The sequence below is a fragment of the Delphinapterus leucas genome, chromosome 15 (assembly GCF_059928025.1).
Source record: "Delphinapterus leucas isolate spDelLeu-1000000601 "Yukka" chromosome 15, BTC_Dleu_Yukka2, whole genome shotgun sequence".
NCBI lineage: Eukaryota > Metazoa > Chordata > Mammalia > Artiodactyla > Monodontidae > Delphinapterus > Delphinapterus leucas.
Genome location: NC_143143.1, coordinates 17477801 through 17493043, shown reverse-complemented (window position 1 = coordinate 17493043; position 15243 = coordinate 17477801). Strand labels below are relative to the sequence as shown.

General features: G+C 53.1%; 1 protein-coding gene across 2 annotated transcripts in view; it reads right to left on the bottom strand.

Moving 5' to 3' along the window:
- The window catches only part of GTF3C1 (general transcription factor IIIC subunit 1), a 72325-nt gene that overhangs the window by 13875 nt on the left and 43207 nt on the right, over positions 1–15243 (bottom strand). For both annotated transcript variants that reach the window (XM_089895987.1, XM_022588456.3), the window contains exons 18-27: positions 14731–14827; positions 14435–14612; positions 11570–11711; positions 11113–11248; positions 10594–10675; positions 10272–10460; positions 8345–8502; positions 6335–6477; positions 4096–4177; positions 1670–1782 (exon numbers count right to left, since the gene is read on the bottom strand). In XM_089895987.1, the coding sequence (XP_089752113.1) occupies positions 1670–1782; positions 4096–4177; positions 6335–6477; positions 8345–8502; positions 10272–10460; positions 10594–10675; positions 11113–11248; positions 11570–11711; positions 14435–14612; positions 14731–14827 (1320 nt within the window). The remainder of the gene's footprint in view (positions 1–1669; positions 1783–4095; positions 4178–6334; positions 6478–8344; positions 8503–10271; positions 10461–10593; positions 10676–11112; positions 11249–11569; positions 11712–14434; positions 14613–14730; positions 14828–15243) is intronic.

Below are 15243 nucleotides of genomic sequence, written 5' to 3'. Positions count from 1 at the left end.
GAACGGAGCCCAACTGACCTTCCATAGCCAAGGGGGTGCTCGCGGGAGGTGGCTACTGACTGGCTAACATGGCGGAAAAAACAGTAAAGTCCCTAAAACTGAAACATGTACATGTTAATTAAAATGAGAAAACACCACGTTCTGCCCATCGAATTGAGCGTGTTGCAAGAATGAGGGTTGAGGAAATGAGGAATGTTCGTTCACTGACCATTTTGAGGCAACAAGGAGACGTGAACTCACAGGGAGCGACTGTTAAGTGTTACCGGAGGACAGACAGCTGTGGGTTCGCCATGATGAAGAACAAGCATAAGGAAGAAGGTGGCGAGAAAACGCCCCACGGGGCATAGCTGTATCACGTGATGGGATTACAGGTTAACCCCCGGTCTACTTTTCTGAGCTCCAAGTAATATTGTTTTATTGTGTTCATACCAAGCAAATAAATATAGAAGTAAATCACAGAACTCTACAAAACAACATGGTCACCTATTTGAGACATTTCTTTGGTTTCTACAAAACTAAAGTCAAAACTCATCTTTGCAATCGTAAATGCTTCCTAAAATTTAGGAACAAGACAAAGCACCTTTTCAGAAAAACGTGACCTGATTTTGGTCAAACAAGAAAATATTTGGAACCATCTTCTTTTTTGCTTTGCCTGCCTGAATGCTCAAGATCAAATTCAGTGGTAAACTGTTACAGCTGGAACTTTTTTCTTTCCTCTAGATGGGTCATGAACTCTTATTTCAAACTCTTAAACGTCTCCTTTCATAACTAAAAGTTGCCCCACAAATTTATTGAAAATATGTGGGGACAGAAATTATACATAGGTAAACAGGCCACTTGAAACATCTTTAAGACTGAAGAGAAACCATGCCGCTTGTGGGTTCTGGGGAAGAGTTTGTGGCAAAGGCAAGATCTGTAAATGACTACAAATCGCTCCTTGGCCCTGGCACACGGTGGGCACGACATCAACTATTTGTTGGGTGAATGTAAGGACGAGATCCCCAACGGAAACGCAGACGGCTCACTGAAAAGGTACCACACAGTTCACAGTGGGACCTGATGGATGGACGTTGTCTCTACAGGAAGAAATGTGGAAATACAGTGGCGAGAGTGACTATCCTAATGAGGATGGTGAAGAGGAGGGATTCACGTTTAGATTAAGCAGCGGAAATAGGTCTGGTTCACAGCACTCAAGATTTTCAAGTTTCACAGGTCTGGGCTCAAACCCAAGCATGTTCTTTTCCAGATGCCCAGTGGCTGAGCTGGAAAGAGCAGGGGCTCTGGGGTCAGACCTACCTAAGTTCAAATCCTGGCCTGGGGCTCACTAGCACTGTGACCTTGGGAAGTTAAGTACACCTCAGAGTTTCCTCGTGCTTAAAATGAGCAATCATAGCAAAAGGACTCAAATACTTGAGCAAGCCAGAATTAAGTCAGAGCAGGGCCTTCCTGTAATGGAAGGGAGTACTTGGTGGGGCGCGAGGGATGGCAGTGCCTCCCATTTTCAAGTCGCCCAGGAGAGGAGACGAGGGCACCCAAAGTCAAGGGTAATGCAGGGTTCGCTGCAAAGTCAAGTGGAACGGCTGGTGGGGGACACACCCGTGGCGGTCCTGGCCGGTGACTTTTCCTCTTGCCCCAAAGTTCACACAGAACCTTCCCAAGGGAACCTTACCTGGCAAACAGCTCCTTGAGTGTGTCTGGGATTTCAAGGTTAGGATTCCTTAGGGCTGAACTGAACTTCTCTTTAAGCTTCTCCACAAATTCTTTAAACTCGCTGGCACAAACCTTTCAACATGAGAGAATGAGATGTTAAGCCCTTTTTCTCCCTGAATGGAGGTTTCACCAAGACACATTGAGGGAAAATCTTGTAGCAAACTCCCTCGGCAGCGACCTCCCAGAGACATTGACAGAAACACTGTCTCCTGTGCCCTCCTGCCTCCCCAGCCCCCCGGGAAGGTGACAGGTGCTCACCACTTCACTCGGAGATGGAGAGCCTTACACCGGCGCCGCCAGCACTCTCCCCCAAGCCCCAGATGGGAGCCCCGAACATGTCCTGTGCAGTCTCCTCCAATCAGCAGGCCTGTGTCCCCTTGTCGCCTCCCTCCCCCCAGGTCTGTCCCTCTGTGACGCACCTGTGCAAGTCGGCCTCCACCGCCACGCTCAACCTTGAACCCCTCCTCCTCTGTACCCAACCTGCGACCATCCCAGTGCAGACCTGGATCACAGCGTGGTCCCTCACTGCCTCGCCAACCCCAGGCTCACACCTCCAACTCATCCTCCATGGTATGGCCGGCAAACCGACCCCGTCACCCTGTCACCCGGTGTCCAGCACTACAGGACAAGTTCACACTCCTCTCTGACGCCTCTCGCTGCCGTCCTCCCATGGGGCATCTCGCCCCCCCTTCCTCCTCTGCCTTTCCTCGGCTGGTCCCTCATCTCTGCAGTCTGGGCTCAGTGCTGACACATCTGAAAAGCCCTCTGCAGTAGACGCCGTTGGTCGCCTACTTCCTTTATCCCGTTCTTTCTTAGCAGTGGAGCCAGCCCCAATTTGGTGTGGGGAGACAGCCTGCCCAGCTTCCCGAGGTGAGTCAGGACGGATCTTCTGGGAAAGGCTGTCCCCTCCCTGGTACAAGGGCCCTCTCCCCACTTCTTCTTGCCCTGGGATTCTGTTGTGAGGACCGAGCTCCAGCAGTTACCTGGCAGCCATGAGGTGACCAGCATGAGGATGGAAAGCTGACCACCAGGGATGGGGATGGAGTGACAGGATAAAGCTGGGACCCTGAGGACATCTCTGCTTTGCTGCACCTGCATAGGATGGCCTACTTCCAGGCTGCTTGGCACATGGGGGAAAAAAAGCCTTAAGCCCCTGTGATGTTTTTTTTTCCATCACCTGCATCAAAAGCACTCCTAATTCTCCCTCTGAGGCCTCAGCGGCCCGTGCTTTCCTCTCTCAGGGTGGCTGCACTGTTCTGCGGTCCGCATTTACTTCTCTGCCCGCCCCACTGCCCTGTGGCTCCATTTCAGCTGGTCTCGCCTGGCGCAAGGCCGGACATACACACAGCGGAGTCCGGTGTTAGCTCAATGAGTGAGGGGTGAGCAGACTCTGAGCCACAGAGCAGAGAAGCCTGGGTCTGGAAAGACAGCTTCCTTCCTTGTCAATCACCGTCCCGGCCCCACCCACAGAAAACTCAGAAAGAAAACTCATGGCCGGGCTTCCCTGGTGGCACAGTGGTTAAGAGTCTGCCTGCCAATGCAGGGGACAAGGGTTCGAGCCCTGGTCCGGGAAGATCCCACATGCCGCGGAGCAACTAAGCCCGTGCGCCACAACGACTGAGCCCACGTGCCACAACTACTGAAGCCCGCGCGCCTAGAGCCCATGCTCCACAACAAGAGAAACCACCACAATGAGAAGCCCGCACACCGCAACGAAGAGTAGCCCCTGCTCGCCACAACTAGAGAAAGCCTGCGCACAGCAACAAGGACCCAACGCAGCCAAAAATAAAAATAAAATTTCAAATTAAAAAACAGGGCTTCCCTGGTGGCGCAGTGGTTGAGAGTCCGCCTGCCGATGCAGGAGACGTGGGTTCATGCCCCGGTACGGGAAAATCCCACATGCCGCCGAGCGACTGGGCCCGCGAGCCATGGCCGCTGAGCCTGCGCATCCGGAGCCTGTGCTCCGCAACGGGAGAGACCACAACAGTGAGAGGCCGGCGTACCGAAAAAAAAAAAAAAAAAATCAAAAAAAAAAAAAAACAACAACAACAACAAAAAAACTCATGGCCTATCCACGAGCTTTCCAGAAGTCTAGCTGTTTGTAATTTCTGAAGAGCAACCCTATTTTCTTAATAAAATAGACCCAAGACACAGCAGCGTTGCAAAGAGACACGGCAAATTCTAATCATCTTTAAAACTGATGCTGGACCCAGATCAAGTGAGGGCCACAGCCAAAGAACTGACAAGTCAATTTCCCAAATGAGCAGGGGGAAAGCCCATGTTTGCAAGGCTGGCAGAGGCACCGTGGGACCCAGAGGACCAGACTAGAACCTAGAAATCTCTGCCTTCAGGGCAGGCTGAGCCCGACCACCACACGGGGCCCACCTTTGGGTCTCCGTAGTCGCATTTTCGATTCATGAAATCTCCAACCAGCGCCTTATCCTGGTACACCTCGGCGAGGCAAACCCTGTGGGGAGAGCAGGCCACAGTGAGGTCTGGGCAATGTAACGATGCCCACGTTCAGAACCACCGGAGGATTTCTGTCCTAACAGTTCTGGCCTTGGGTAAACACGAAGTATGATCTGCTTAGGTGCCTGCTGGGTGATTATAGCTTTTGAAAATGAAGGATTTGGGGTCGGCCTGTCTGTGCTCACGCTTCACATCTCAACTTCTCTGCGCTTCTGTCCTCCACGTGCAAACTGAGAACAGTAGCTTCCACCCGCCTGCCCTCATGGGGATTTGGCCAGGACCACAGGAGAGACCTATGTCCAAGAGGATCTTATATTTAAAAACAGGCCCTGGTGTTTGGTATTAAGCGCTCCAGCCTCCTCCAGCACTCTGTCCATTGCACACATCTTCACACCTCCAGGCACCAAAAAAGCCTGACCCGCCCAAAGGGAAACGGAGGGAAAGACAACCAGCGTTTGCTGGGTTCCTAGGAGCTGCGCACTTTGAAAGCTGAAGCTGCTCCTTCATAAAGAGCTTGCAAGGTAGAGACTGTCATTCCACTTCACAGCTCAGTGAGGTGTAAGGTCTGCCCCTGCCCCCGAGGTCACACAGAAGCCAAGGGCCAGGGCAGGTGGGACAGGTGTGGTTACTATTGGTATCGTTCTGCTCACAGCCTCTAAGGGGATAAATGCCCCGTCCCAGGTCCCACAGCTCTGAGCTGCAGTGGACGGAGACCTGGCCTGCGCACCCTGCAGCCCCCTTCACGTCCCCCTTCCCCGGCTGCTGCAGGACAAGAGGAAGAGCGTCAGGCAGGGGCCAGGAAACCCAACTTCCAGATCTCACTTCACTGCCAGCTCACTGTCACCCCAGCCAACTTGCATGCTGTCTCTGGGCCTGTTTCCACTCTGCAAAAAGGAGGACTTTGGACCAGGTGATCAGAGCCCTTTCAGACAAAACATTCTAAGAGTCTTCCATGCACTGGGGAAGTGGCTTCACACAGAAAGGCCCCTTGGTGTGTCTAACCCAGTGGTTCTCGTCGGGGCGATCTGCTCCCCCGGGGGGGGGGGCGTGTGAAGACATTTTTGATTGTCACAGTTGGCGGGGGGTGGGGGTGGGGGTGGGGGTGAGGGTGGTGGTGGGTGTGGGCAGGTTGCCACTGGCACCTCGGGGGTGGAGGCAGGGAGGCTGCTGAACACCCCACAGTGCCCAGGACACCCCCCAACAGAGAATGAGCCGCCCCACATGTCAGCAGCGCCGAGACTGAGAAGCCTGGGCAGAGGGGCTGAGTCTCCTCTGCAATCCAGGGCTGGGCTGCTTTCCTTGCAATCTGGCTGACTGCAGGAAGCGCACGGCTCGGAATCAACCTGGAGCCAAGCTCTCCCACTGACCCGTGGCCCGAACATCAGTTGGTGGAAGCAGCTCCGCTTCCCGGCCTCACCCTCATGCTGGCTGCAACACTCGGGTACCCTCCCACACCACCCGCTGGGCTTCCCCACTTGAGCCCATGCCGGCGGCGGGAGGGAGCTGCAGGAGTCTGACGGGGCTGAGGACGGCTTTATACCGTGGCCCTGAGAGAAACAGACGGCGGGCAGCCTCCCTGGCAACTGACGATGGGGGAGGCTTTGCAGCTCCTGGCCAGCTGCCATCCCCTCACGTCTTTAGGGAACGCCCGGCTCTGCTGAGGAAATGGCTGAGTGCATTTGGTCCATTGATCCCGTTCCTGTCTAGCTCCTTTCTGGAGTGAGCCATGTGATGGACCACTAACACGGAGACATCAAGAGCTGCTCTGGAGTGTTGAAACCCTAGTGGAAATGGGCAGAGGCTTCTGCTTTCACCACATGCTACTCGGGTGAGGTGAAGAGGTAGCATTCAGCGCTGTCACCTAGCCTGTTTCTTCACCTGTAACAAAGGAGCACCTGCTTCACAAGCTGTTCTAAAGTGTAAGTAACACCGTGAATGTGAAAGTGCCCAGAATCACACCCAGCCCCCCAAATCAAGGACAATCTCACTAACAGTCTCCAACAGACTACTGACGTGCTACTGGACGACTCAGATTTTATCTATCTGGATTTTACAGCCGACTCTGAAGCAAATGGGATGAAAGAAGTGTAAAGAATGAACTAGAAGCACTGGGATGCCCTCGTCTTGGAGTCATGGAAGTTCAAAGGAGGCTTACTTATAGTTCAGATAGGCTTGTGGATTTTTGACTATGTAGCGAGCTCTTCGTCCGACCGAATGGGATGTTTTATCCAAAGACTCTTCCAAGCTTGAGTGCAGAATGTCCCGCACGACCTGCCAGGGGACAAACGGGCCCTTCACCTGGATTAAACACAAGCCAAGACACAAACTCAGTATCTTCGGAGCCCACAATATGGGTCACTAATGTAAAGGAGGGGGGAATACGTCCTGTGGAACCTCTTTCCTCAGCAGACACTCAATACTGTCACCTCACGCATTTACTCAGTCACATTTACTGGGCACTGACCATGTGCCTGGCCCTGAGAGGGTGCTGGGCAGAGAGGAATAAGACAAATCCTCCAGGTCCAGTGGGAAGAGTATATTTTGGTGACTAGTAGAGGTGCTCAGAGGGTGCTTGGGTAATACTGACTGGAGGGCACTGCGCCACAGGAGGTCAGGAGTATAGAAGATGCATTTCATTAGACGGTTGTAGAGGTTTAAGTACCCATCGTGTACACTCAAGAACGCTCTGTGTACGGCGCCTGTGGTTACACTAGTGGAAATGGAACGTGCTGAGTCACAGACTCAGGAGACCCTCTCAGTGAACACATGCAGGAAGGCACAGCCCAGGTAAGGAAGGGGCTTGATGACAGGGTTTTTTTTTAGCGCCCCAGCAGGAGTGGGCCCAGGAATCTGGTGTAAGTTGAAGCGAATGAGTGGAGGGTCCGTGCAAGGCTCTCCTGGCTCCCCTGGCTGCGTGGAGGGCGGGGGGTGGAGGGCGGGGGAGAGGCCTCTCCCATCAGTGCTGTGATGAGACAAGGCCAGGTATTAGGGACAGCAACACGCCTTCGGGTTCCTCCTGGCAGAAGGGATTGGGTGGGGATTTAGGAAGGGGTGGAGGGATAAGAAAATCTGGGGCAATAATAATAAAGAAAAGGGATTTAATGAGCTTGCAGGCAGGGTGTCAGACCTCTCAGTGGGTTTCTCTTGGCTGGTATGGCTGAGAACAGGAAACACAAACGGGGCTCCTATGAAGCCTCCTCACCTACTCTGCGTGGCGGTATTACTGCCTGGAAGGGGCCCTGGACGGGACACTGGCAGAGCCCACGCTCCGGGTGGCTTCTGGGAACCAGCCTGATGGGACATTCGCCTCGGCATGGCATGGGAGGCGGGGAGTGAAGCTGGGGACAGCCACTGTCCCACGCTGACTTGGTCCGCACGGACAGAGGGATTACTGCATGGGAGGCACCACGCGAGGGGCTGCAGCTACAAAAACAAGTAAGAAGTCTCTCTGCCTCTAGAAGCAGCCACTCCAGTGGGCTAAGAGGCGCCAGAAGCCAAAGGAGCAGCGTGAAATGTACGCGTCCAAGGGGCAGAGCGAGAACGCAGTAACTACTTCCCTTTGGCAGGATCAGGGAAGCCTTTCCAGAGATGATAAGCGGTTACTGAAAGATAAATAGGAGTTTTCCAGGCAGATGAGGGTGGGAGGCGGGGAGCAGGGAAGGGTCAGATTCCTGGTGAAGAGCGAGGGAGAGCACAGCTCTCAGCCGTGTGGCCTGCAGCCAGGCAAAGACATAGATGCGTGAGCCGAAGCCAGGAAACAGACGTGCAAAAATAAGCATGGCGGGCGCGCAGATAACTATGAAGAACCTGCTGTATAGCACAGGGAACCTCTATCAGTACCTTCGAATGACCTAAATGGGAAAAGAATCTAAAAAAGAGTGGATCTATGTATATGTGTAACAGATTAATTTTGCTATACACCTGACACTAACGCAACACTGTAAATCAACTATACCCCAATAAAATTAAAACAAAACAAAAGAAGAAAACGAGCGTGGTATCCATTGCTAGATTCTGGGAAATGCTTCTCCCAGTGGCCAAGTGGAGTAGATGGGATGGATGAGAGGTCCAGGCATGAGCTTCCCTATGTGGGTCCCATAACGAGAGGGACTCGCAAATCAGCGGGCTAGAGGCTGGGAGGGGGCGGGGGCGCTGGGCCGGGTACCTTGGTGTTGAGGACGTTGCTGGCAATCCGGCAGAGCACGAGCAGCCCGTCCTCCTGCATGGACCAGGTGACGCGCAGCCGGGTCATCCTCTGCAGGGCGCTCTGGTCGGCCTCGTCGTGGTATCGCAGCCTTTTGCTTTTTTCTTCCGGGAGCTCTTCTAAGAGGGGAAGAGGAGAAGGGGCCTCTAATAACCAGTTTGGAGCTCTCACTGTGGAGAGGGGAAGGGTCCCTACCCAGCAGGTCAGACTGCACCAAGGTACTGGTTATCAGAATCTCATCGTGCGGGGAGTCATGTAAACTAATCACAAAAGACTCAGCCCATCCCGACAAGATTTTTTTTTACCCCTTTCATCATTTCTCTTTGGTCACATTTCATGGCGATGGGCTGGGCAGCCTGATGCAGCCTCTTGTTAGTTATCTGCCCATCTCTGATCCTTCCCTTGGAGGCACTGAGCCCTTTGAAAGCACCTCGCACAGAAGCCGAGGGAGCCTGCTTGGGGTGCGCTCTCTGGACAAGTGGGTCCCCACCATTCCCTCTTCTGCGACCTCAGAGATGCTGTGCAAACTCTGGCGCAGCGTGGGGACAACAAGGCCCACTCTACGGGGCTGCCTTGAGGAGTGAACGAGACTGGGTATAAAACACCTCGCGCAGCGCCTGGCACAAGGTAGCTACTACCTAAATAATAACAATCACTGACATTACGGAATGTTTACTAGGTGCCAAACACTGGAGTAAGCTTTTTACGTACATCCACTTATAATTAAAAATAATACTTGGCAACAACCCTATGAGAAGGATACAATTATTATCCCCATTTGGCGGCTGAGGAATCTGAAACACAGAGAGATACAGCACCTTGCCCAAAGTCAGAGCCTAGTAAGCAGCAGACAGGACTGGAACCTGGAGCTCTCAACCACTGGGTTTCCCAAAGTTACTTCCCCTCGGGGAGTCGCTGGTGGTAGTTTCACAGGCAGACGCCATATGCTACCATGTGCTACTGCCAATTCCCAAAGACTGTTTGTTTAGTGAGTGTCTTCCAAATGAGGGCAGGAGAAAAGTGGGCAAGAGCATTTAGATTCAAATCGACACCACCACGTATTTTGCCTTGTAATGAATTCAGGTCTTTGCGGGCCAAATTGATCTTATGCATATGTGGACAGGCTAAACAGAGGAGGCTGTTTCAGCTGACGTGAGCCTATTTGTTTTGAGCACCAGCAGGATAAACCACTAAAAACAGGTTCCTGTTAAAATATTCTGTTCTCAGCTGGAATAGCTACAGCTATCAGACCACTGTTGAAACACGCACACCACTGAGGTGATACAAAGGTGGGCTAAAACCTGCACACTGGCCTCCTCGCTGCCCTCCTTCGCTGTAAATACCGCCCAAATGAAGACTCCAAAAGGGCAATCTATAAGGCACCGCGCACGATGGGTTCACGAGATCTGGAGAGATCCTGCAGGCTTAAGTGACACCCATGTTGCCTCTGATTTAAAAACACAACATAACTTTAAACTTTGCCCTGATTAGCACAGATGCAGATATTAAAAAGCAAACCAAAAGAATAATAGGATTTGGGCTGGTTGTGATGAGGACTTTGCTATGGATTTTTTGCCAAGGTTTTTTTTTCCCAGTTGAGAAGAAATCAGAAATTTGAACTGAGGGAGTTACTAAGTGAAAAGGTTCTACACAATGCAGAGACAGAGAAAGCAGGGGGAAGTAGAGTCAGTTCGAGGCCCTCTCGGTCAGCAGGCTGGGTGTGGGAAATAAAACGCGATCACGCAGAGTTAGTGCTCCACATTTAAGGAGACGGAACCCAAGTCTGAAGGCAGAGCTCAGGCTGGGCTGCGGGGAGGATGCTGTCCATCCCCAGCCAGACCGTACATGCAAAGGCAAGCCTGGCAAACACGAACGAGCATCCCGAAACCTTTTTTCTTTCTCTTGATCTTCTTCCCAGGGTCCTTCTTCAGCCGTTTGCGCTTCTGGCTTTTCCCACCCCTCACTTTCTGGTTCCTGTCCAGCGTGGGCTCTCGGCCAACCTCAAAGTGTTCTTCTCTGTCAGCACAGAGCCCCGATCCCGCTCGCGCTTCTCCCCAGACAGTCAGCCTGCCGTTGCCTGGGAATAAGCACAGGACACCGCCGCTGCAGAATGACCTCTGCAAAGGCCAGAAGCCAAAGCCAATGTGCAGCGATCATGTCGGCCCGAGACAGTCCCACGTCTATTTCTGCTGAACTCCTGGCCCACGTACCTCCAGCGCCAAGAGGCAACGGGCGCTTGGACAGAAACGTCTGCAGCCTCACCGTGAGCCCGTTCTCCGACGCGGTGGTCTCCTAAAAGACGAGGGTGGCACCGGATAAAGTGTGAGCTTTCATGGACCCCGGGGAGCCCAGGGCAGCCACAGCGCTGAGTTGCACGAGTCTCTGACGAAGAGGCTGTGCGGGGACTGCCACCCTCCTATCACACACGAACCCCCTCCCCGTGTGACCTTTGTCTTACAGACTTTCTGTTCTTTGTTTTAAAAAGGAATATTTGTCCACATTGCAGAATAAATCAGAATCCATTGGGGGAAGAAAAAAAAAGGCCAGGCAGACATTTAAGGGGCCTGACATGCCTTTAGTATATATGGAAGTAATTATTTGTGTCTCTGGTCAGTTTTGGTTTGGCCAGTTCAAAATCTGTGAGCCAGGAAAGGGACACGCAGGTGAGTAGCAACGGCAGCCCCCCGGGTTGGGGCCCGGGGATGGATGCCCCCGTCCTGAAAGCCCACCTTTTTGGCCTTGTCGATGATGTAGCTGGTCCAGATCCAGTTTCGCTTTAGGTGTCCGTAGAAACTGGAATCGAGCCCAGCGGCTCCCAGCCCATCTCCGGGGATAAAGCCTTCATCCACGACCTCACGGCTGCCCCTGGGAGATGGAAATAAACAGAAAACAAGCCCTCCTTGGGAAGTGAAAAGAGAGCTCATGGAGTGGGCAGGGGGCATTTATTATTAACTGTTACCTTCCCAGAAAAACACCTGGCAGGTGGAAGTAAAGGGCTTGTCAGAAACCCAGACTGTTATGTAAAATTCCCAATTTCTGCACCCACGGCCACCAACTTGCAGCCTTGGCACCAGAGACTCAGGCTTCCGGGCCTGATGGCGAAGCCCGATGGGGGGCGGGCCAGAGCCTGCAGGACCAGGACCCCCGCGGCTCTGCGTGTGGGGGCGGGGCGGGGCGGGGACGCACGCGGTATACTCCATCATGGCACACTTGCGCTCCAGCGTGTGCTTGTCCATGGCGCTCTCCTGCTCCTTCTGCAGACTGCCCTCCTCATCGCTGCCCTGATCTGGGCCGCTGTTCTTCCGGATGCGCGGGCAGCGCACCACGCCTAGGAAACCAGACACAAGCCCCGCTGAGGACACCTTCCTGCCACGGTCTGCTGGCCACGGCCTGCCGCGGGGTGGCAAGAGAAGACTGGCTTCCCTTTCTGTGACCAGGCTCCCCACCAGGGGAGAGGGTCTGAAACTGGTGGACCTCCTTGCACAAAATGCAGAAGGCAGAGAGTTAAAGCTGGTCGTGAACCTGAGAAAAGGGTCTGCGTGCAGCCTGTACTCTATTAAGACGGCAAGGCGAGCAGGCAACCAGAGAAAGCCCACGCCTTCTTCCTTCCAGGGGGATGCCCCGGGGAGTTGTGTGTCGCACAGAGGAAGTGATGAGTGAAAACGGCTGCTCACGGTGGTGGCTGCCAGGGTCGGGCTGGTGGGGATCTAGACAGTGCGAGGCAGCGTCACAGTCTCCCTGGGCGCACTGGGCTCCAGGAACAGCCAGGCGTTTCCTGAGTGCCCGAGAGGTGCATTAATTTAGTTGGGAAATTACATTCAGTGATTCCACAATAAAGCATCTCTTGCAAGGAAATATAAAATACGATTAAATCCGTTGCTTGAAAACAACAAAACAAACAAACAAAAAAACTGTTGCTTGTGTCAGGCCAGGGAAGGCTATGATAATTTGCAGACTACCGAAGAGCCTCTCATAACATGGTCAGTGGGGAGAGTCCATGCCCTGCACCTCCCAGCTGGAGCTTTACGTGAGATGTCTGGTTCAAGCTTCACCTCAGCCCCACAAGGCAGTGGTGGTGCTCCCAGATTAGAAATGAAGAAACTGAGGCTCAGGAGGTTACAGAGAGCTCACCCAAGGTCACGCGTCTGAATGGACCTTGAACCTAAGAGGACTTCAGGCGATGCTTCACCTTGCACCACCAAGCTGCCTGTGGGAGACGCAGATTCAGGTCCTCCCCAGGGCTGCTGAGTCCAAATCCCTGGACCGCGCCCAGTAATCCGCATTTCAACGGGTTCCCCAGGTGCTGCCTGTGTGCACTCATGCTCTGGGAGCCTCACTTTAAAGGATCCTCACGTCTCATTATTGATGGGGCAGAACCCCCTCAAATGTCTGTTGAATGAAGGGACAATCAATGCCTGATTAACGGACTCAATAAGCCCCCCGACATTTCGGCTCACGAATATGGGAAGGGATGGAAATTCACCAGTGGTCAAGCCTGAAAAACTCTGGTGCAAATAACATACTGGTTCGCAAATTTTTATCTAGGTATAAAATGCAGGGGAGTTAGGGCACTTTAAAATCTGCCCTGATAAAAGCCTAGCTCACTGCTGATGCCAGAGGATTCTACAAAACACTGATTCTAAAATTTGTCTGGACCCATTCAAGTACCTCTACGAGCGCTCATTAGCGTATGGGCATTAAACAGTTCTACCCAATAAACATGTGGCCCCCGCTCTGCAAAAATCAAAGTGTAACCTTGATCTTCCAGCTCTGTGACAGAAGGAAGAGAGGGAGTCCTCTCCCGGGTGCAGATGCAATGTGGCGTCCTTTTCCTCCTGGGACAGGTGGCAAGAACGGAACTGATGAAAACTGGCTTAGAGGAAAGAGCACAAGACTGGAGGTTCTAACGCCTTCTACAAACCCTCCATTCATTCCACAAACATTTACGGGATGTCACCTATGTACCAGGCACTCTGAGACACGCTGGGGATACAAGCCAAATTCCCTGTACTCAAGGAATTCCCAGAATGACATCAGATGACAGTAAAGATGCTGGAAAGGCTTTCTCGGAGAGAGAATGCTTGAAGTAGGAGTGGCCGTCTGCAAGGTGAACATAGGTCGGGATGTTCCAGAGAGAGAAGAAAAAACAAGCCAAGGCTTAACTCAAAGCCCAAGTCATCTGACCCACTGGACAGTCTGGTCAGTCCCTCCTCCTAAAGACCTCCCAGCCTGTCCTCTGTCCTTCACTATCACCAGCGGACCTCTCCTGGACCTGAATCACAGCCCCTAGCTGGTCTCCCTGCTTCCACTCTGGTGCCTCTCAGTCTGTTCTCCACCCAGCAGCCAGGGCAACTCTGAAAGACCTGAGATCTTGGCTTACAACCTCCAATGGCTTCTCGCTGCTCTTAGAACAAACTTGAACTCTCCCTGTGTCCTGCAAGGCCCCAGAGTCTGCTTCCTGCCTGCTTCTCCATCTCATCAGCTACCACTCCCCTCCCACGCACACCAGCCTCTTCTGTTTCTCCATCAACACTCGGGGCCGTTGCACCTGCCTGGGATGCCCCTCGTCAGCTCTGGTCACGGCGGGCTCGGCCTCACCCTTTAGAACTCAGCTCAAAGTCTCCTCCTCAGAAAGGCTGCTCCTGACCAGCCCAGTAAAACACCCTCGATTCATCACCCAGTGTGTTTCCTCCCCAGCTCTTATCACACTCTGGATCTCTGTGTGCTGTGTCTTCGCCAAGACAGCATAAGTCCTGTTGCTGTGTGATCGGGCGCAGGAAAAGACACACACAAGGTGTTCAATAAATACCCACTGAAGGAGCAAAAGAATAAAGACAAAAGCGAAGCTGCGTGGGCTCAATGGGGTGGAGGGCTAGTGGCCCTCCCAGGTAAGGCCCACCACTGCCCTTTCTAAGGGAGCTTCCAGGACACTCCAGGCCTCTGGGGGACAGTCGGAAAACCAGCAGGTGGCTTCCAGTCTCTTCTAGCTCTAACTCCCGCTATCCCACAGAAAGGAGGGAAAACAGCGAGCCCAGTAAAGATGGATGGTACCTAGCGGGGTGTTGAGGCAGACACACTGCAGATCGAACCAATAGTTCTCCACGTCCTGCATTGAGTTCAGGACGTAGAGACGCCTCTCGAAGGGCCGGCTGCTGTGGGCCAGGTTGTAATGGGGGTCACAGGTGGTGGTGTCCACGATGACCACGTTCTTCTTCAAGAAGATAAAGACCTACGAGGGAGACACCAGATGGGGTGAGGGGAGAGCCTCAGCCTCAGCACCGGGTGAGGTGTCTGGAAACTGCGCTTAGCCATCAGGACCACCTTCATCTGGGTCTGGAGGCTGTTACCTGATCTTTATCCTGAAACTTCTCTGTGGGCCCGAACTGGAGCAGCCCCATGTAGCACAGCTTCTGAAGGTTCTCCACCACCGAGAAAATGTAACGTCTGGAAAACAGAGGGGGGTGGCGGGTTCTCAGCTGCCGTCAGGGGGTCTGCACGGGGGTGAGGGATGTGACTTGCTTCTTCTCCTCTCTTCGACCTGTGGGACCTTGAGGACGGGCCTCGGGCCTGAACTGTGCTGAGACCCAGAACTCTCATCCCAACACCAACCAGGGCAACGGGGCATTGATCCTACTTGGGGGGCCTGAGTTCGAAAGTAGAAGTAATAAAAGGAAAGACCCACCTCATTACCTGCAGTCTTTATCAGCAGATTTTACTTTAAAAGAACCTTGAAAGCAAGTACTAAAAAGTCCCAGCCCACACTGCATTTGCCTCTGTGCTTTATGTAGAAGGCACAGGTGGCTGAATTAATGACCTTGGGTCGCTACAACCTGGCAGGCAGAAACCTTTCCTCTTCCTGG